Here is a 22,758-nt window from a genome sequence, read left to right on the forward strand (position 1 = left end):
CTACCAGCAAGTAGGGCGTCTACTTGCTGGTAGCTGCTGCAGAAATCCGCCCCCTCCTCTTGTTGATTGACAGGGCCAGCCGGGATCTCCTCCTCCGGCCAGCCCTGTCGGCATTTCAAAAATCGCGCGCCCGTGTTGAATCTGCGCAGGCGCTCTGAGATGAGGAGGCTCGTCTCCTCAGAGCTCCCTCAGTGCGCCTGCGCCGATGACATCATCGAAATAGAAGACGTCATCGGCGCAGGCGCACTGAGGGAGTTCTGAGGAGACGAGCTTCATCATCTCAGAGCGCCTGCGCAGATTCAACACGGGCGCGCGATTTTTGAAATGCCGACAGGGCTGGCCGGAGGAGGAGATCCCGGCTGGCCCTGTCAATCAACAAGAGGAGGGGGCGGATTTCTGCAGCAGCTACCAGCAAGTAGACGCCCTACTTGCTGGTAGAGACCGAATTTGCATATGATAAAACTTCGTTTTTTGACTAAACTGCTGGATCAAAGTAAGTAACACTATTATATTTTAATATATCGCTATATAACTAATTTAACTAGCCCAAAAAAAAAAAATCACTTTAGTGGGGTGACAGAAACCCTTTAATAAATATTCAGTGGCCGACTTCATTATTACATGTAACGTGGCGACAGAGAGGGTCAGAACAGAGAGCGCACGAGCAGGATACTGCGACTTATATAGAGCGGGGATTCCGAGAAAGTAGTGATTAAAAGGCTTGTCCGGTTTTACATAAATAAAGCTTCATCACAGTACAATGAAAAATCTGGGAATTTGTAATATACCTGGTGCAGGTTTACTAATCCATATGCAACTGCACCTTACTCAAGAAAGGGCTTGTTTTAGCGAAAAGACGATAGGTCATCATCGGTATAAATGTCTCGCAAAACCCCTTTAAATAGCCAAAGGGGTCCAGCGATATGTGCTGCTGATGTGAGATCAAAACTAGATCTGCACTAGTGTTAAGCCACCTGATGTAAACAAGAATGCTGCCATTCACTGACGGCAAGCTGAGAGTTTGAAAACAGGGAAGAATTGGAACACACTGGAAAAAAAATTGCAGCGACAATAGACAAAAAGATTTCTCCATCAGATGTACAAGAAAGAGTGAGGTGGAGTGAGGGGAGGAAGCAGGAAGTGTGATAATCCTCAGCATTGTCTGACATCCTGCGTTCTCTCATCCATCAGTCACTTCAGGTCATGCATTATATCCTAGATGTATGAGACCATTGGCCGGATAGGGCATTTACTATTTATATATCATTTTTCTTCACATTGGTTGTGTTTGGATATCCTAGAGCTACCTTGTTTATGTCTTTATATATATATATATATACAGTACAGACCAAAAGTTTGGACACACCTTCTCATTCAAAGAGTTTTCTTTATTTTCATGACTATGAAGGCATCAAAACTATGAATTAACACATGTGGAATTATATACATAACAAACAAGTGTGAAACAACTGAAAATATGTCATATTCTAGGTTCTTCAAAGTAGCCACCTTTTGCTTTGATTACTGCTTTGCACACTCTTGGCATTCTCTTGATGAGCTTCAAGAGGTAGTCCCCTGAAATGGTCTTCCAACAGTCTTAAAGGAGTTCCCGGAGATGCTTAGCACTTGTTGGCCCTTTTGCCTTCACTCTGCGGTCCAGCTCACCCCAAACCATCTCGATTGGGTTCAGGTCCGGTGACTGTGGAGGCCAGGTCATCTGGCGCAGCACCCCATCACTCTCCTTCATGGTCAAATAGCCCTTACTTTCAAAGTTTTCCCAATTTTTCGGCTGACTGAATGACCTTCATTTCTTAAAGTAATGATGGCCACTCGTTTTTCTTTGCTTAGCTGCTTTTTTCTTGCCATAATACAAATTCTAACAGTCTATTCAGTAGGACTATCAGCTGTGTATCCACCTGACTTCTCCTCAACGCAACTGATGGTCCCAACCCCATTTATAAGGCAAGAAATCCCACTTATTAAACCTGACAGGGCACACCTGTGAAGTTAAAACCATGTCAGGGGACTACCTCCTGAAGCTCGTCAAGAGAATGCCAAGAGTGTGCAAAGCAGTAATCAAAGCAAAAGGTGGCTACTTTGAAGAACCTAGAATATGACATATTTCAGTTGTTTCACACTTGTTTGTTATGTATATAATTCCACATGTGTTAATTCATAGTTTTGATGCCTTCAGTGTGAATCTAGAATTTTCATAGTCATGAAAATAAAGAAAACTCTTTGAATGAGAAGGTGTGTCCAAACTTTTGGTCTGTACTGTATATATATATATATATATATATATATATTAGGATGTGTGTATATATGTGTGTATGTATATATGTGTGTATGTATGTGTATATATATATATATATGTGTGTGTATGTATGTATGTATGTATGTATTTGTGTATGTGTGTATGTTCCGCGAAAACTAAAAAACGCAACCGTCCATTTCAACGAAACTTGGTATACACATCCCTTGCTACCTGGAAAGAAATCTTGTGGAGGTCACAGCTTTCTAGGACTTACCGTTCCCAAGATATTCCCCAAAAAATGACCTGAATTAGCCAATACAAGCCTGCCAGCCTTTCACTTAAAGGGGTTGCCCGGGTTCAGAGCTGACCCCTGACATACCCATATTTTCACCCAGGCAGCCCCCCTGATGCTAGCATCAGAGCATCTCATGCTCCGATGCGCTCACTTGCCCTGCACTAGATCGTGCAGGGCACGGGCTCTTTTGTTTTACTGGCTAGGGCAGCGCTAAAGTCCGCCCATCAGCGCCGGTGACGTCACCGGGCTTCCTGGCAGCCCCATGTAGAGGTCGGTACGTCACCGGATCTCCAAAAAATGCCTTTGCCCTGCACGATTTAGCGCAGGGCAATGGAGAGCATCGGAGCATGAACTGCTCCGATGCTCAAGTCAGGGGGGCTGCCGGGGTGAAAATGGAGGTATGTCCGGGTTCAGCTCTGAACCCGGACAACCCCTTTAAATCCTAACTGCCATACACACGGTCACATGTCACTTATCAGCCAATAGAAATTTGCAGGTCCTACTCCAGGTTGCCATAACAACTGATCACAGGTTTTAGCAGTTTGCAGGTCCTATGACGTATGACGGCACAACTACACTGCTACATGCAGGGGCCACTATGAAACGGACGGGCTCTGTGGAGTTCACAGTTAAAGGGGCGGTGACTGTGAAAGTCACTGTTAAAGGGGCGGTCACTGTTAAAGGTGCGGTCACTGTGAAAGTCACTGTTAAAGGGGCGGTGACTGTGAAAGGCACTGTTAAAGGGGCGGTGACTGTGAAAGTCACTGTTAAAGGGGCGGTCAATGTGAAAGTCACTGTTAAAGGGGCGGTCACTGTGAAAGTCACTGTTAAAGAGACGGTCACTGTGAAAGTCACTTTTAAAGGGGCGGTCACTGTTAAAGGGGTGGTCACTTATAAAGGGGTGGTCAATGTGAAAGTCACTGTTAAAGGGGTGGTCACTGTTAAAAGGGTGGTCACTGTGAAAGTCACTGTTAAAGGGACAGTCACTGTTAAAGGGAAGGTCACTGTTAAACGGGCGGCCACTGTGAAAGTCACTGTTAAAGGGGCGGTCATTGTGAAAGTCACTGTTAAAGGGGCGGTCACTGTGAAAGTCACTGTGAAAGGGGTGGTCACTAGGGGTGCACCGAAATGAAAATTCTGGTCTGAAACCGAAAATTCAGGATGCCCTTGACCGAAAACCGAAACCGAAACTGCCTTTTTGCCCAAATACTTTTAAAATACTTTTTTTTAAATGATTTTATTAATAATTCTTTTTCATGAATGAAATTCATCTATGGGTGGCGCTGTTATGGAGGGGGGGATATGTGCACTGTTATGGGCATAACAGTGCACAGATCCCTTTCCCCATAACAGTGCACAGATCCCTTTCCCCATAACAGTGCACAGATCCCTTTCCCCATAACAGTGCACAGATCCCCCCTCCCCATAGCAGTGCCATAGACCGATCCCCCTACCCATAACAGCCCCGGCCCTGCTGCTCACAGCAGACTAATCACTCACTGCATCTTTATTTTACCTTACAATCGTGACGCTCCAGTAACAACTCTGCAGGCAGAGCGGAGGGCGGCGTAACGTCACTTACTCACGTGACGCACCTGCTCCGCCCACTTTATGAATGAAGGAGGCGGAGCAGGCGCGTCACGTGAGTAAGTGACGTTACGCCGCCCTTCGTTTTGCCTGCAGAGTTGTTACTGGAGCGTCACGATTGTAAGGTAAAATAAAGATGCAGTGACTTAAAGTAAACCGCCCGCCCGGCGCGGGTGACAAATCCCACAAATCCCAAACCCCATATTTTCTGCCGATATGTACCAATATCGGCCGAAATGGATTAGGCCCATTTTCGGCCAATATTTTCGGCCGCCGGAATTTCGGTGCACCCCTAGTGGTCACCATTAAAGGGGCGGCCACTGTGAAAGTCACTGTTAAAAGGCGGTCACTGTTAAAGGGGTGGTCACTTATAAAGGGGTGGTCACTGTGAAAGTCACTGTTAAAGGGGCAGTCACCTTTAAAGGGACAGCCATTGTGAAAGTCACTGTTAAACAGACGGTCACTGTGAAAGTAACTGTTAAAGGGACGGTCACTGTGAAAGTCACTGTTAAAGGGGCGGCTACTGTGAAATTCACTGTTAAAAGGGCGGTCACTGTGAAAGTCACTGTTAAAGGGGCAGTCACTGTAAAAGTCACTGTTAAAGGGGCGGTCACTGTGAAAGTCACTGTTAAAGGGACAGTCACTGTTAAAGGGGAGGTCACTGTTAAACGGGCAGTCACTATGAAAGTCACTGTTAAAGGGGCGGCCACTGTGAAAGTAACTGTTAAAGGAGCGGTCACTGTTAAAGGGGCGGCCACTGTAAAAGACACTGTTAAAGGGGAGGTCACTGTGAAAGTCACTGTTAAAGGGGCGGTCACTGTGAAAGTCACTGTTAAAGGGGCGGTCACTGGGAAAGTCACTGTTAAAAGGCGGGTCACTGAAAGTCACTGTTAAAGGGGCGGTCACTGTTAAAGGGGTGGTCACTGTTAAAGGGGCGGTCACTGTTAAAGTTACTGTTAAAGGGACGGTCACTGTTAAAGGGGCGGCCATTGTGAAAGTCACTGTTATTTATATATTGCAATAAATAAATACCTGAGCAACGCCGGGTCATCAGCTAGTGTGTGTATATATATATATATATATATATATATATATATATGTCCGCTAAGGGAATTCGCACCGTTGCATTTACAATCATGAAATTCGGCACACAGGTACATCAGGTGTCCGGGAAGGTTTTCGACCGGGTCTCAGCTCTCTAGCACGTACCGTTCCTGAGATATTCCCAAAAAATGCATTAGCCAATAGAAGTCTGGTCACATGATCCTTATCAGCCAATAGAAGCTTAGGCCTTTAGTCTCCACATACACACAGTTTACACCAGGTTTCCATAACAACCCTAGCCAATTTTCTTCACTGCTGTAGGTCAGCTTTAAAGGGGCAAGGCGCTGTGGATGACACTGTTAAGGGAGCACAGTGCTGTGGAGGTCACAGTTAAGGGGGCAGGTAGTGCTGCTGTTTGAGAGTGAGCTGTTCGAAAGGACATCCATGTGTCCAGCCAGGCCCTGCACCGGACGGAGGACAGGGAGTCTGAAAGCCAGACTGTTCGGCTTAAAAACGGACCTCTGGCCACCCTAGTGGCAGGCTGCTGAGGAGGTCACAATTAAGGGGATGGTCCGCTATGGAGGTCAGTGTTAAAGGGAAGATTGCTGTAGAGGCAACTGTTAAGGGGGAGGCGTGTTGTGGAATTGACTGTTAAGGAGACGGGGTACTGTGGAGGTCACTAATAAAGGGGTGGCTGCTGTGGAGGTAACTGTTAAGGGGGCAGGATGTTGTGGAGGTCACTGTTAAGGGGCAGGGGAGGGCAAAGGTCACAGTTAAGGGAACGGTCAGCTATGGAGGTCAGTGTTAAGGGGCGGAGTGCTGTAGAGGTCACTGTTAAGGGGGCAGGGTGTTGTGGAGGTCACATTTTAAGAGAACGGAGCTCTGTGGAGGTCACTGTTAAGGGGACGTGTTATTATGTAAATCACTGTTAAGGAGACGGGGTACTGTGGAGGTCACTAATAAAGGGGAGGGCGCTGTGGATGTTACTGTTAGGGGGCAGGCCGCTGTGGAGGTCAATGTTAAGGGCGGATACTGTGGAGGTCACTGTTAAAGGGACTAGGGGACTATGGAGGCCACTATTAAAGGGGTAGCGGGGTACTGTGAGGTCACTGTTAAGGCAGCGGGGTACTGTGAGGTCATTTAAGGGAGCGAGGTACTGTGGCAGTCACTGTTAAAGTGGCAGTCGCTGTGGAGGTCTCTGTTAAGGAGGCTGGGAATGGTGGAGGTCACAGTTAAGGGGACTGTAACCTATGGTCAGTGTTAAGGGGCATATGCTGTAGAGGTCACTGTTAAGGGGACGGGCCCCTGTGGAGGTCACTATCAAGGGGGTGAGGTGCTGTGGAACTCACTGATAAAGGGGCAGGCTGCTGTGAAGGTCAAAGTTAAGGGGGTGGGCTGCTGTAAAGGTCCCATTTTAAGGAGACGCGGCACTGTGGGGGGGTCAGTGTTAAGGGGTGGGGGGCTGTGGAGGTCACTGTTATAGTGGATACTGTCGATATCTTTTAACAACACACACAAACATTAAATTACATACATGAAATATACTATGCGAAACCGGGTCCTTCAGCTAGTATATATATATATATATATATATATACAGTACAGACCAAAAGTTTGGACACACCTTCTCATTCAAAGAGTTTTCTTTATTTTCATGACTATGAAGGCATCAAAACTATGAATTAACACATGTGGAATTATATACATAACAAACAAATGTGAAACAACTGAAAATATGTCATATTCTAGGTTCTTCAAAGTAGCCACCTTTTGCTTTGATTACTGCTTTGCACACTCTTGGCATTCTCTTGATGAGCTTCAAGAGGTAATATGGATAATAACAATACATAAGTAAGTGTCAGTGTTCGGTCAGTGATTTCCATCAGTGATTGTGAGCCAAAACCAGGACTGGAGTCTCCATAGACATAAAGTATAAGGGAAAGATCTGCACCTGTTCTGTGTTTAGAGCTGCACCTGGTTTTGGCTCAAAATCACTGATAGGAATCACTGATCAAACACTGATGTGTTAATGAGGAATTAGGGCAGAAAAAAAACCGTTGCATGCAGTCTATCCGAAACCCGCCATTTTAGCCAGAATTTGGCTGAATCATCGACGGACTCCATTGCAGTCAATGGGGAACCGGAGGTGAAGTAGAGGATCTGGCAGGCTGCTCTATTCATAGTTTAAATGCCAAGTGTCCCAAACTTAGCACAATTACTCACTGTATGATTGCAGTCAAAATTTTACCTCTTACGGACACAGGGCGTACAGGTACGCCCTGATGTCCCGGTACTTAAGGACACAGGGCGTACCTGTACGCCCTGTGTATTTCCGATCACCGCCGCGCGGTGCCTGCTGAAATCAATCAGCAGGCACCCTGGGTCAATGCCGAGGGGGGTCCTGTGACCCCCCCGTATCGGCGATCGCTGCGGATCAACCCCTTCTATGCCGCGGTAGGTTTGTGTTTGAGGGAGCGCATCGAGTCCCCACGCTGCTGTGGCGGGGACTCAATGTCTCAAAAGGCAGCCTTCTACGGGAGCCTAGGAGATCCAGCCTCAGGCTGTATTATTCTGTGTAATACACTAACAGGCAATGCATTACAATACAGATGTATTGTAATGCATTGCAGAGGGGATCAGACCCCCAAAAGGGAACGTCAGAAATAAAGTAAAGGAAAAAAAAGTTAAAAAGTGTTTTTAATAAAATTAATAAAGTAATAAAATTAATAAAGATTAAACTGAAAAAACTATGGCTTTCAGGCTATGGAGACACTAAAACATGATTTTTTTTTTGTTTAAAAAATGAAATCATTGTGTAAAGCTTACATAAATAAATAAAAAGTAGACATATTAGGTATCGCCGCGTCCATAATAACCTGTTCTATAAAAATATCACATAACCTAACCCCTCAGGTGAATATCATAAAAAAAACAAAAAAAAAAGCTATTTCTTGTTACCTTGCCTTACAAAAAGTGTAATATAGAGCAACCAAAAATCATATGTACCCTAAAATAGTACCAATAAAACTGCCACCCTATTCCGTAGTTTCCAAAATAGGGTCACTTTTTTGGAGTTTCTACTCTAGGGTGTCACGAGTTGGAGGTCCCAGGAGAGACCACCGCGTCGTCAAGCAATAAACAGAAATCAGGTACAGACACATAAGATTTTATTGCACAGACAAAAACATGAAAGGCAGCACAGAGAAAACATGAGCTCTATGTACCGTCAGCACAGTGGGAGAAAACCCCCACTGCGCCACTGTCTAGTAATACTCCAGAGGGGCGTGACTAAGCAACTCCTGGTATTCACTAGAGCCCTAGATGGTAGAGTTAGACTTTGCCGCAGGAAGTTGCCAGGGTCCACTCTGGAGCGTGAACTAGACAGTGACAGCAGGAACGAATGGACAACAGGTACCAGAAGGTACCGACGGCACATAGGCATACATAACATACAGGCAAATACAAAACAAGGCAAATAATGATACAAGCAGGAGTTCACGCAAGGGAGCAGGAGTGGCAATAAGCAGAGAAGGACTTGCTCCACCAGTAGTAAACTGCATGGCCTTGTCATGCCACTCTGCTGCAAAGGCTTGCTGAACACAGACATATGAATACAAAACAGGGCAACTAATAATACAAGCAGGAGTTCACGCAAGGGAGCAGGAGTGGCAATAAGCAGAGAAGGACTTGCTCCACCAGTAGTAAACTGCATGGCCTTGTCATGCCACTCTGCTGCAAAGGCTTGCTGAACACAGACATATGAATACAAAACAGGGCAACTAATACAAGCAGGAGTTCACGCAAGGGAGCAGGAGTGGCAATGAGCAGAGAAGGACTTGCTCCACCAGTAGTAAACTGCATGGCCTTGTAATGCCACTCTGCTGCAAAGGCTTGCTGAACACAGACATCAGAATAAACACAAAGTAACTAAAACATAACTGACAGAACAGATAACAGAAAGACAGGAAGGAAGACATCAAAATGGACGGGAAAGAGGACGCAAATAAACAAGTAGGGAAACCCACAGAGCACAGACAGACACGGATCCCATGGGTCAGCAGCATGGGAGAGAGAGTACAAGCCAGGAGCAGGACAGGACAAGACAACACACACCAGGAGAGCTGACGCAGAACTGAGGAAATCTCAGCCTTATATACAGGTTCCATGGGTGCAGCAGAGAGACCACACCCATGGAGCAGACAGAGGATTAACTCCTAATAGGAACACAGGGGAGTTAACCCATACAGAACCACAAATGACACACAGGAACAGAACTTCAGCGAGGAGCGCCGAACGAGCAAGAACGGAAGGTCACAGCCAGAGATAGTGGCTGTGACATAGGGGGGCTTCAAATGGGACATGGTGTCAAAAAACCAGTCCAGCAAAATCTGCCTTCCAAAAACAGTATGGCATTCCTTTCCTTCTGCGCCCTGCCGTGTGCCCGTACAGCAGTTTACGACCACATATGGGGTGTTTTTGTAAACTACAGAATCAGGGCCATAAATATTGAGTTTTGTTTGGCTGTTAACCCTTGCTTTGTAACTGGAAATAATGGATTCAAATGAAAAATCTGCCAAAAAAAGATACATTTTGAAATTTTATCTCATAGAAACATAGAATGTGTCGGCAGATAAGAACCATTTGGCCCATCTAGTCTGCCCAATATATCTGAATCCTATGAATAGTCCCTGGCCCTATCTTATATGAAGGATAGCCTTATGCCTATCCCATGCATGCTTAAACTCCTTCACTGTATTTGCAGCTACCACTTCTGCAGGAAGGCTATTCCATGCATCCACTACTCTCTCAGTAAAGTAATACTTCCTTATATTACTTTTAAACCTTTGCCCCTCTAATTTAAAACTGTGTCCTCTTGTGGTAGTTTTTCTTCTTTTAAATATGCTCTCCTCCTTTACCGAGTTGATTCCCTTTATGTATTTAAAAGTTTCTATCATATCCCCTCTGTCTCTTCTTTCTTCCAAGCTATACATATTAAGGTCCTTTAACCTTTCCTGGTAAGTTTTATCCTGCAATCCATGTACTAGTTTAGTAGCTCTTCTCTGAACTCTCTCTAGAGTATCTATATCCTTCTGGAGATATGGCCTCCAGTACTGCGCACAATACTCCAAGTGAGGTCTCACCAGTGTTCTGTACAGCGGCATAAGCACTTCACTCTTTCTACTGCTTATACCTCTCCCTATACATCCAAGCATTCTGCTGGCATTTCGTGCTGCTCTATTACATTGTCTTCCCACCTTTAAGTCTTCTGAAATAATTACTCCTAAATCCCTTTCCTCAGATACTGAGGTCAGGACTGTGTCAAATATTCTATATTCTGCCCTTGAGTTTTTACGCCCCAGGTGCATTATCTTGCACTTATCCACATAAAATTTCAGTTGCCAGAGTTCTGACCATTCTTCTAGTTTTCCTAAATCCTTTTCCATTTGGCGTTTCCCTCCAGGAACATCAACCCTGTTACATATCTTTGTGTCATTAGCAAAAAGACAAACCTTACCATCGAGGCCTTTTGCAATATCACTTATGAAGATATTAAACAAAATTGGTCCCAGTACAGATCCCTGTGGAACCCCACTGGTAACATGACCTTGTTTTGAATGTTCTCCATTGACTACAACGCTCTGTTGTCTGTCACTCAGCCACTGCCTAATCCACTCAACAATATGGGAGTCCATGCTCAATGACTGCAGTTTATTGATAAGTTTTCTATGTGGGACAGTGTCAAAAGCCTTACTAAAATCTAGATATGCGATGTCTACTGCACCTCCACTGTCTATTATTTTAGTCACCCAGTCAAAAAAATCTATTGATTTGTTTGACATGATCTCCCTGAAGTAAACCCATGTTGTTTTTCATCTTGCAATCCATGGGATTTTAGATGTTCCACAATCCTATCCTTTAATAGGGTTTCCATTAATTTGCCTACTATTGATGTCAGACTCACTGGTCTATAGTTGCTCGATTCCTCCCTACTACCTTTCTTGTGAATGGGCACGACATTTGCCAATTTCCAATCTTCCGGGACGACTCCTGTTACTAATGATTGGTTAAATAAATCTGTTAACGGTTTTGCCAGATTACCACTAAGCTCTTTTAATAATTTTGGGTGTATCTCATCAGGCCCCTGTGACTTATTTGTCTTCACTTTAGACAGCAAACTTAGAACATCTTCCTCTGTAAAGACACATGCATCAAACAATTTATTAGTCATCCTTTCTAGTGGAGGGCCTTCTCCTTCTTTTTCTTTTGTAAAAACTGAACAGAAGTATTCATTAAGGCAGTCGGCTAGACTTTTACTCTCTTCTACATACCTTCCGTCTTTTGTTTTTAATTTAGTAATTCCTTGTTTTAATTTCCTTTTTTCATTAATTTTCTATTTTCCATTAATTCTTGTGGAAAACCTAAAGGGTTAAGAAAGTTAGTAAAATCAGTTTTGAATACTTTGAGGGGTGTAGTTTGGGTGGTTTCTATTATGTAAGCCTCACAAAGTGACTTCAGACCTGAACTGGTCCTGAAAAAGTGGGTTTTAGAAATTTTCAGAAAAATTACAAGATTTGCTTCTAAACTTCTAAGTCTTGTAACGTCCCCAAAAAATAAAATGGCATTCCCAAAATAATCCAAACATGAAGTAGACATATGGGGAATGTAAAATAACAACTTTTGGAGGTATCTATTATAAAAGTAGATAAATAGAAATTTGGAAATTTGCTAATTTTTAAAATTTTTGGGTAAATATGGTATTTAAAAAAAAATAAAAATGAATTTTTTTTACTCCATTTTACCAGTGTCATGAAGTACAATATGTGACGAAAAAACAATCTCAGAATGGCCTGGATAAGTAAAAGCGTTTTAAAGTTATTGCCATATAAAGTGACACTGGTCAGATTTGCAAAAAATGGCCTGCTCCTTAAGGTGAAATATGGCTATGTCCTTAAGGGGTTAAGTAAAGTGGGTGGAGCCTAAAACAGCCAATTAGATTTCACCTATTGACTTCAATGTAAAATTTTCGAATACTGCCTTTCTCACAGTTTTAAAGCCAGAGGCCAATCACGTTTCAGCCTTTCGTTTTATATTGGAAAATTTAAATTGCCACCACTCTTAGACTGTTAATGGCAGGGTCCTCAAATTTGGCAGTCAGTCAGTCATTGGGTGACTTTGGTTCAAATTTTAATAAACCAGGTTAAACAGACTTTGCTTATATCTCTAGCGTTTTCAAGCTAACATCCTGTGGTTTCTTCAGAAATGACACCATCTAGTTATTTTTATTGTTTTATCAGCCATGCTATGAACTGATCATTTTTTAAATTTTTTTGTGATTTGTAAATTAAATCATTTTATGACACTGTTAAGTACACAACGGATATATGGCTGTTAGAGCTGGTAAATATTTCTGCTAGAGGGGACGGGTGGGCCACTCAAAAGCTTGCTGTGGGGTCCAGTATTTTCTAGGTACTCCCCTGACAAGGAATGCTGGGATGTGTATTATAATGATGATCAGTGCTTGAAGTGGGCCGGAACGCGGCGGTACTCAGTACCGCCACTTCCAAAAATTGCCCTGGAGAGTACCAGCACCTCTCCGTGCGCCCAGTACGTGGGTTTCCGGTACCGGAGCGCAGCGGAGAGCTGGCAGTATCTCCTCCCTAATGTCGTTGGCTGGGCAGCTAGTGGAGGGGGGCGGGTCGTTGCAGAGTACGGCTCAGGCTGGCGCAGGCAGGGAGTTGACCTCACGTTAGGTGACGTCAACTCCTTCCCGCGCGCCTGTGACTGAGGAGCGATCAGTGCGGCGACCAGTGACTGGTCCTCCTTGGAGTCAGGAGTCGGACGGTGCAGCAAAGAACATCGACTTTGCTTTGGAATCCAACTTCTGAAGAGTACTGGTGAGTGACAGGCACCCCCCCTCCCCCCACACACATTAGTTCCTCTCTGTACCAGTACCCCCCCCCCCCCCCCCTGGCAGGGGGGTACTGGTACAGAGAGGAATTAATATGTGTGTGTGTGATGAGTGGGGGGTCTGATGTGCAGGGGGGTACTGGTACAGAGAGGCACTAATGTGTGGTGGTGGGGGGGGGGGGGGGTACTGGTAAAGAGAGGAACTAATGTGTGTGATGAGGGGGGGGGGGGGTCTGATGTGCAGGGGGGTACTGGTACAGAGAGGAACGAATGTGCGGTGGTGGGGGGGGGGTACTGGTACATAGAGGAACTAATATATATGTGTGTGATGGGGGGGTCTGATGTGCAGGGGGGGGGGAGCACCGGCGCCTAATAGAGTACCGGCACCTCTTTTGGCCCACTTAAAGCACTGATGATGATGTCAGAGAGGCAGGAAGTAGCTAGCTTCTCCTCCTACCGATAGACATCAGGGGAATAACTGCAGGTACGATATGATTATTTTTTTAAAATATTTTCGATTTGCTTTGTAACAGTGAAGGAGACAGGGACCTGACAACAAGTGTAGTCTGTACATTATAAAGCATTGGCGCCATCTTCTCATTGGAGCATTACAGCCAGAAATCAAGGGACCCTAAACACCCAGTTATATAAGTGTCCTGTAGAAGAAAGTGCCGCCATGTCATGTTGTGATTTTCTTGTTTCTTCTAGTTCTTAAAGATGAATTTCGCCAAGAGCCATTGGACAAGGTGGTGATCGCAGGGAGGCCGCTGGTGATCGACTGTTCCCCACCCAAGGGATACCCAGAGCCCGTGGTGACATGGCGGAAAAATGGAGCACTGCTGTACAGAAACAACACCCGCTATACGGTACAGTCAGCGGTTATACCACAATGTGAACTGAACCTAAGACTATAATATATTAATAGCCGTGTTTCTATCAAATAAAGAATATAGGATGGCTACCAATTCCCCTCCTGTGGAAATGAATGAAGGAAAGGTTGTCACAGCCCCACCCCTTACAAGTGGATGGATGTCACAAACCCTCTGCTCCCTATGTCTCTGTTCAACCATAAGAACGGGTTTCATTCTGGGTGCTTTACTGATTATTTCCCCTTTGTTAACCCCTAGTTTGCTGCTGGTAGACTCTCCATCGCCCGGCCGCTAAGCACAGATGCTGGGGTATATATGTGTGTGGCGTCCAATCAGGCTGGTGAGAGGACAAGTCGCGGGGCTGTTATCTCTGTGCTGGGTGAGTGACCATAAATATAATAATATCCTGATGATGGGTCTCCGCCGTCTACTTGTGAGAGATCACTTGGCTCCAAATTAGTTAGAATTTACATATGATAGATTATTATAAAACTCCCCACTATTTTCAAGATCTTTGCTTGCTGTTAGTGAATGAAAATATGATCATGCTGCTGCTAACACAGTTGCAGAGCTCGTTTGCTGTAAAAACACTTCCTCATGTAATAAGCCCTGTACTTATGACTACAATAATGTCCCAGTCACTGACAGCAAGCAGATACCTTGCTGATTGCTTTCAATAATGACCAAATGAATTGTTAGTGTAGGTCTGGTGTATAATACAGGCTATGGATCAGGATCAGTACAGGATAAGTAATGTAATGTGTTTATACAGTGACTCCACCAGTAGAATAGGGAGTGCAGCTCTGGAGTATAATACAGCATGTAACTCAGGATCAGTACAGGATAAGTAATGTAATGTATATACGTAGTGACTCCAACAGTATAATGAGTGCAGCTCTGGAGTATAACACGGGATATAACCCAGGATCAGTACAGTATAAGTAATGTATGTACAGTACAGACCAAAAGTTTGGACACACCTTCTCATTCAAATAGTTTTCTTTATTTTCATGACTATGAAGGCATCAAAACTATGAATTAACACATGTGGAATTATATACATAACAAACAAGTGTGAAACAACTGAAAATATGTCATATTCTAGGTTCTTCAAAGTAGCCACCTTTTGCTTTGATTACTGCTTTGCACACTCTTGGCATTCTCTTCATGAGCTTCAAGAGATAGTCCCCTGAAATGGTCTTCCAACAGTCTTGAAGGAGTTCCCAGAGATGCTTAGCACTTGTTGGCCCTTTTGCCTTCACTCTGCGGTCCAGCTCACCCCAAACCATCTCGATTGGGTTCAGGTCCGGTGACTGTGGAGGCCAGGTCATCTGGCGCAGCACCCCATCACTCTCCTTCATGGTCAAATAGCCCTTACTTTCAAAGTTTTCCCAATTTTTCAGCTGACTGACTGACCTTCATTTCTTAAAGTAATGATGGCCACTCGTTTTTCTTAACTTAGCTGCTTTTTTCTTGCCATAATACAAATTATAACAGTCTATTCAGTAGGACTATCAGCTGTGTATCCACCTGACTTCTCCTCAACGCAACTGATGGTCCCAACCCCATTTATAAGGCAAGAAATCCCACTTATTAAACCTGACAGGGCACACCTGTGAAGTGAAAACCATTTCAGGGGACTACCTCTTGAAGCTCATCAAGAGAATGCCCAGAGTGTGCAAAGCAGTAATCAAAGCAAAAGGTGGCTACTTTGAAGAACCTAGAATATGACATATTTTCAGTTGTTTCACACTTGTTTGTTATGTATATAATTCCACATGTGTTAATTCATAGTTTTGATGCCTTCAGTGTGAATCTACAATTTTCATAGTCATGAAAATAAAGAAAACTCTTTGAATGAGAAGGTGTGTCCAAACTTTTGGTCTGTACTGTACATAGTGACTCCACCAGCAGAATAGGGAGTGCAGCTCTGGAGTATAATACAGCATGTAACTCAGGATCAGTACAGGATAAGTAATGTAATGTATGTACGTATTGACTCCATCAGCAGAATAATGAGTGCAGCTCTGGAGTATAACACGGGATGTAACTCAGATCAGTACAGGATAAGTAATGTATGTACACAGTGACTGCACTTTGCTTGAGACACTGTACTATGTCATTTAGTGTAACTTTCTCAGTGTTCACATCTTTATTTTGTGTTACACATGTTTCCTGAGGTCTCAGGTAGTGATTCTAGAAAAGATTTATTTAATGTTGTGTTCACTTACAGAGATTCCACAGTTCACGAATAAACCAGCTGATGTGGTCGCAAAACCAGGGAGCATTGTCCAGTTTGCCTGTAGAGCTGAGGGCAACCCTAAACCTATCGTGCAGTGGAGCAGAGAAAAGGGAGTGCTGCCTACAGGAAGGTATGTGTCACTGCACTGGATTACATAGGGTCTCAGGATGACAGGTGAATAGAGAGGATGCAGTAATTATTATATAGTACATATAATAATTGTATCTTCTGACAGGTATGCAATTACCAATGAGAACACGTTATGTCTCCAGCGAGTGACTGTGCAGGACTCAGGGACATATGTCTGCACCGCCAGAAGCAATATAGGCGCTGTGTCTGCACCAGCACAGCTTGTGGTACAAGGTATGGTAAATGCCCTTATCTCTCTATACATCCTATTCCAACCTGTATATAGGACTAAGAAGGCTGGGTCACGGGAAGGGGGGGTCATTATTTACTATTTATCATGTTTTGACAGTCTTTTTTTTTGCTGCTATTTACTGTGGTGTTACTGCCAGTAGATGGGCCTCATTATGCACATCTTTGGTAGTCCGTGTGCCTGTCAGAAAAACCACGCTAGCCCCCTTTTTGGCGTAATTTTTCAGCAACTTTTATGCCTTGTTCCAGGCTTAAAATTAGTACATTTTCTAGGGCCTAGGTCCCGACCCTGGCCTGGCATCTGTCCCCTCCACTCCCTCGAAACGCCTTTGTGTAAAATGTGGTGTAAAAGCGCCTGTACATTTAAAAAGCCTCAAAAAAGCCACTGCGGGCCAATTTTGCACCAAAAAATGCATAAAACTGTTAGTAAATAACCCCCACTGTGTACATACATTACATTACTTATCCTGCACTGATCTTGAATTACATCCTGTATTGTACTCCACAGCTGCACTCACTATTCTGCTGGTGGATTCACTGTGTACATATATTACATTATTTATCCTGTACTGATCCTGAGTTACATCCTATATTATACTCCACAGCTGCACTCCCTATTCTGCTGGTGGAGTCACTATGTACATACATTTCATCACTTATCCTGTACTGATCCTGAGTTACATCCTATATTATACTCCACAGCTGCACTCCCTATTCTGCTGGTGGAGTCACTATGTACATACATTTCATCACTTATCCTGTACTGATCCTGAGTTACATCCTATATTATACTCCACAGCTGCACTCCCTATTCTGCTGGTGGAGTCACTGTGTACATACATTACATTACTTATCCTGTACTGATCCTGAGTTACATCCTATATTATACTCCACAGCTGCACTCCCTATTCTGCTGGTGGAGTCACTATGTACATACATTACATTACTTATCCTGTACTGATCCTGAGTTACATCCTATATTATTCTCCACAGCTGCACTCCCTATTCTGCTGGTGGAGTCACTGTATACATACATTACATTACTTATCCTGTACTGATCCTGAGTTACATCCTATATTATACTCCACAGCTGCACTCCCTATTCTGCTGGTGGTGTCACTGTGTACATACATTACATTACTTATCCTGTACTGATCCTGAGTTACATCCTATATTATACTCCACAGCTGCACTCCCTATTCTGCTGGTGGAGTCACTGTATACATACATTACTTATTCTGTTCTCATCATGAATTTCATGTGGTATTATCCTATAGAGCTGCACTCTTTATTCTTCAGAGCTTCAGTGCTGAAATCTCTAGAAGACCCCTTGTTATTCAGTGTCTGCACAGGGATTGCTATGGTTATTTCCATTCTGGGAAGTGTTATCATTACACCAGGCATAAGTCATCTGAAAAACTAACTGCCCCCTGCCTTATAAGATATCAGCTAATCTGTTAGGAGGTTTATGCCCATAAGCTTGCTGACAATTTCCAAAACGAATCCAGACATGGGAATTGATAAAGGTTCTGCTTTGTGCATCTTAGATCCTTTGGACACTGGTCAGATCATACAAGATTTGTCCAAAGTGAACTTGTACCTTGATATTGTGATGCTACACAACTCCTCATCAGTCCTCATACAGTGGAAGGTAAGAGAAGCGCCTGAATCTTTATTCTTCATGTTGTGTGTGATAAAAATGAGGGCCTCAGGACCCTTAAGACTGCTGCACTCTCTTGGTCAAATGCAAATAAAGTATCTTTATTTCAAATCTTCAATGAGATTTACTATATCAAAAGTGTGACTTAAATTCTGACTTTTCGGTCCTCCAGTGGACCTTGGTCACAGAGTCACTAAAAGAAAGTAGAGAAATGCAAAGAAAATAACATGAAAGCAAGATATGGTCACTTGAAGTAAAAAAAAAAAAAAAGTAAATAGATGTATATGCACACCCTTTTACAGCATTACCGTACCTCTTGGATCTCCACAGTGCCCTAGAGGAACCCAGTGTCACTTCTGGCACTTGTGGTTAAAACACCAATTCTTTTTTCAAGTGCATAAAAACATTATCATGCAATGCAAAAAAACCATAAAGAAGTAAACATGATAACGACGATAACAACGAAATTAAGGAAGGTCAGTTGTGTAAAAAATATATAAATAATAATAGTGTAACGATAATGGCTGTAAAGTTAATGGAGTTGGGTCCTGGAGATCTCTAATTCCTGTTACTGGACATATGGGCAGCGTTGATTGTACTAAGGATATAGAGTATGGTACTCCACAAGAGGGGAGTGACATCAGCATATATAATATTGGTATATCGTATATAACATGATGCAAAGAGTATCTCAGGGAAGATAAATGACAGGGGAGGGGCTTTGACAGTATATTCATTCATTGCTGTGACAGTGAAGAAGCTTAGACCTGTGGTTGATGGTGATGGCAGGGACAATTTGGTGACCATTCATTGTATGTTTCAGTAATGAGGACGTCTTGTTCTGTATTTCAGGCGTATTCGTCATCCCAGTATACAGAGGGCTACACTGTGCTATATCGCCCTCACACTAAATCAGATTCTGACTGGGAAAAGTGGGGCGTCATCCCAGTTAATGAGAACACCGCTGTGATTTCTGGACTTCACAAAGGGCAGAAGTACGAGTTTAAAGTCCGACCGTATGGATGGAATGTGTATGGAGTGGACAGTAACATCAGACATGTCCTGATCCCTGAGGACGGTGAGACACAAGATTACCCTAAGTGTGTCAGATGTTCAGATCCTTCTTTTACTACTTCATTACTGAAGTGTTTACCCCCCTTTCTTACCAGGCCAATATTAACATTTTTGCAATGGGCCTATCTAACTGCAAATAACTATTTAATTTCTGAGCCAACCTACATGTATTTGATACTATTTTTCACGGGACACATTAGACCTCTTTTGTGCAATTAGACTATATTTTTCTGGTTCTGGTTCTATGGCAGCATACTGCCAGAACAGATATTTGTACAGTGCCAAAACATTAGAAATTCCTTCAAATTGACAATTTTTTTCGCCAACAGATTGTAATGTTACTTTTTTATATGCTGGGTTACAGTTACATTCTACCGCCACGACACATAAAGTAGGAAACTGGTTAAAGGGGTATACCTATCTCAGACATTGATGGCATAACATATTCTGCAGTGCGTTACGATCAGTGGGTTCATGTATAAACAGGATCCTACGTTACATAGCAAAAAACAAATCAATGATTAAACCAAGAGGAGTGAGGGCCCTGCTCACAAGAGCTTACAATCTATGAGGAGATAGGGGTGACACAAGAGGTAAAAATAAATGTTCCCACTTGTATCATTGTACAGGGTGGGCCATTTATATGGATACACCTTAATAAAATGGGAATGGTTGGTGATATTAACTTCCTGTTTGTGGCACATTAGTATATGTGAGGGGGGAAACTTTTCAAGATGGGTGGTGACCATGGCGGCCATTTTGAAGTCGGCCATTTTGAATCCAACTTTTGTTTTTTCAATAGGAAGAGGGTCATGTGACACATCAAACTTATTGGGAATTTCACAAGAAAAACAATGGTGTGATTGGTTTTAACGTAACTTTATTCTTTCATGAGTTATTTACAAGTTTCTGACCACTTATAAAATGTGTTCAATGTGCTGCCCATTGTGTTGGATTGTCAATGCGACCCTCTTCTCCCACTTTTCACACACTGATAGCAACACCGCAGGAGAAATGCTAGCACAGGCTTCCAGTATCCGTAGTTTCAGGTGCTGCACATCTCGTATCTTCACAGCATAGACAATTGCCTTCAGATGATACGAGATGTGCAGCACCTGAAACTACGGATACTGGAAGCCCGTGCTAGCATTTCTCCTGCGGTGTTGCTATCAGTGTGTGAAGAGTGGGAGAAGAGGGTTGCATTGACAATCCAACACAATGGGCAGCACATTGAACACATTTTATAAGTGGTCAGAAACTTGTAAATAACTCATGAAAGAATAAAGTTACGTTAAAACCAAGCACACCATTGTTTTTCTTGTGAAATTTCCAATAATTTTGATGTGTCACATCACCCTCTTCCTATTGAAAAAACAAAAGTTGGATTCAAAATGGCCGACTTTAAAATGGCCGCCATGGTCACCACCCATCTTGAAAAGTTTCCCCCCTCACATATACTAATGTGCCACAAACAGGAAGTTAATATCACCAACCATTCCCATTTTATTAAGGTGTATCCATATAAATGGCCCACCCTGTACTTCTGAGCTGTTCCACTGGCTGCATATACATATCTTCTCCACTAGATGGTGATAAATGTCTGATAAATAACATACCAGATACCAACCTTCTGGTCCAACACTAAATCTACTTATAAGAACCTGTAATAAGAATGTCCCAAGAGGCAGTGTCTTGTCATACACTTAGGCCCCTTTCAGACGGACAATAGAAATACCACTGCCCGTTTCAAAACATGGATGAATTTTGAAATAGACCATAAACGGATGGAGTCTGTGTGCCGTCCGTTTTTTCTGTAGACCCATTTAATTGGATCAAAAAATTTTGCAGGAAAGACGGACAAAGTTAGAATCTGCTGGGAACCGATGGTCCATGTGGAAAATTGCTCATGTGCGTATATACAATATATTCAAATGAATAGGGCAGTGTTCAGCCCGAGGGCTGTCTGATCTAGACTCAGACAGCTCCTGGACAGAAATGTCATCTACAGTTAGGTCCATATATATTTGGACAGAGACATTTTTCAAATTTTTGTTCTGTACATTACCACAATGGATTTTGAACAAAACAATTAAGATGCCGTTGAAGTTCAGACTTTCAGCTTTAATTCAGTGGTTTGAACAAAATGATTGCATAAAAATGTGAGGAACTAAAGCATTTTTTTAACTCAATCCCTTAATTTCAGGGGCTCAAAAGTAATTGGACAAATAATTGTAAATCAAATGTTAATTTGGCAATGACTGCCTGAAGTCTTGAACTCATGGACATCACCGGACGCAGTGTTTCCTCCTTCTTAATGCTCTGCCCGGCCTTTACTGCAGCGGTTTTCAGTTGCTGTTTGTGGGCCTTTCTGTCTGAAGTTTAGTCTTTAACAAGCGAAATGCTCTATTAGGTTCAGATCAGGTGACTGACTCCGCCATTCAAGAATATTACACTTATTTGCTTTAATAAACTCCTGGGTTGCTTTGGCTTTATGTTTTGGGTCATTGTCCATCTGTATTATGAATTGCCGACCAATCAGTTTGGCTGCATTTGAGCACACAGTATGTCTCCGAAAACTCCAGAATTCATCCGGCTGCTTCTGTCCTGTGTCACATCATCAATAAACACTCGGGACCCAATGCCACTGGCAGCCATGCATGCCCAAGCCATCACACTGCCTCCGCCGTGTATTACAGATGATGTGGTAGGCTTTGGATCATGAGCTGTACCATGCCTTTGCCATACTGTACCCCTAGTGTCAGTGTGTCATTGTCCTGTACCCCTAGTGTCAGTGTGTCATTGTCCTGTACCCCTAGTGTCAGTGTGTCATTGTCCTGTACCCCATAGTGTCAGTGTGTCATTGTCCTGTACCCCTAGTATCAGAGCAGTATTGTCCTGTACCCCCTAGTGTCAGTGTGTCATTGTCCTGTACCCCTAGTATCAGTGTGTCATTGTCCTGTACCCCTAGTGTCAGTGTGTCATTGTCCTGTACCCCAAGTGTCAGTGTGTCATTGTCCTGTACCCCTAGTGTCAGTGTGTCATTGTCCTGTACCCCTAGTGTCAGTGTGTCATTGTCCTGTACCCCTAGTGTCAGTGTGTCATTGTCCTGTACCCCTAGTGTCAGTGTGTCATTGTCCTGTACCCCTAGTGTCAGTGTGTCATTGTCCTGTACCCCTAGTGTCAGTGTGTCATTGTCTTGTACCCCTAGTATCAGAGCAGTATTGTCCTGTACCCCATAGTGTCAGTGTGTCATTGTCCTGTACCCCTAGTATCAGTGTGTCATTGTCCTGTACCCCTAGTGTCAGTGTGTCATTGTCCTGTACCCCAAGTGTCAGTGTGTCATTGTCCTGTACTGTACCCCTAGTGTCAGTGTGTCATTGTCCTGTACCCCTAGTGTCAGTGTGTCATTGTCCTGTACCCCTAGTGTCAGTGTGTCATTGTCCTGTA

The 22,758-nt window shown here is 43.4% G+C and overlaps 1 protein-coding gene across 3 annotated transcripts in view; it reads left to right on the plus strand.

The window, feature by feature from the left end:
• ROBO4 (roundabout guidance receptor 4) overlaps positions 1-22,758 on the plus strand; it is a 140,065-nt gene that overhangs the window by 20,775 nt on the left and 96,532 nt on the right. For all 3 annotated transcript variants that reach the window (XM_040431121.1, XM_040431123.1, XM_040431122.1), the window contains exons 3-8: positions 13,797-13,954; positions 14,216-14,336; positions 16,191-16,329; positions 16,435-16,562; positions 18,125-18,228; positions 19,090-19,315. In XM_040431121.1, the coding sequence (XP_040287055.1) occupies positions 13,797-13,954; positions 14,216-14,336; positions 16,191-16,329; positions 16,435-16,562; positions 18,125-18,228; positions 19,090-19,315 (876 nt within the window). The remainder of the gene's footprint in view (positions 1-13,796; positions 13,955-14,215; positions 14,337-16,190; positions 16,330-16,434; positions 16,563-18,124; positions 18,229-19,089; positions 19,316-22,758) is intronic.

The sequence above is a fragment of the Bufo bufo genome, chromosome 1 (genome assembly GCF_905171765.1).
Source record: "Bufo bufo chromosome 1, aBufBuf1.1, whole genome shotgun sequence".
Classification (NCBI taxonomy): domain Eukaryota; kingdom Metazoa; phylum Chordata; class Amphibia; order Anura; family Bufonidae; genus Bufo; species Bufo bufo.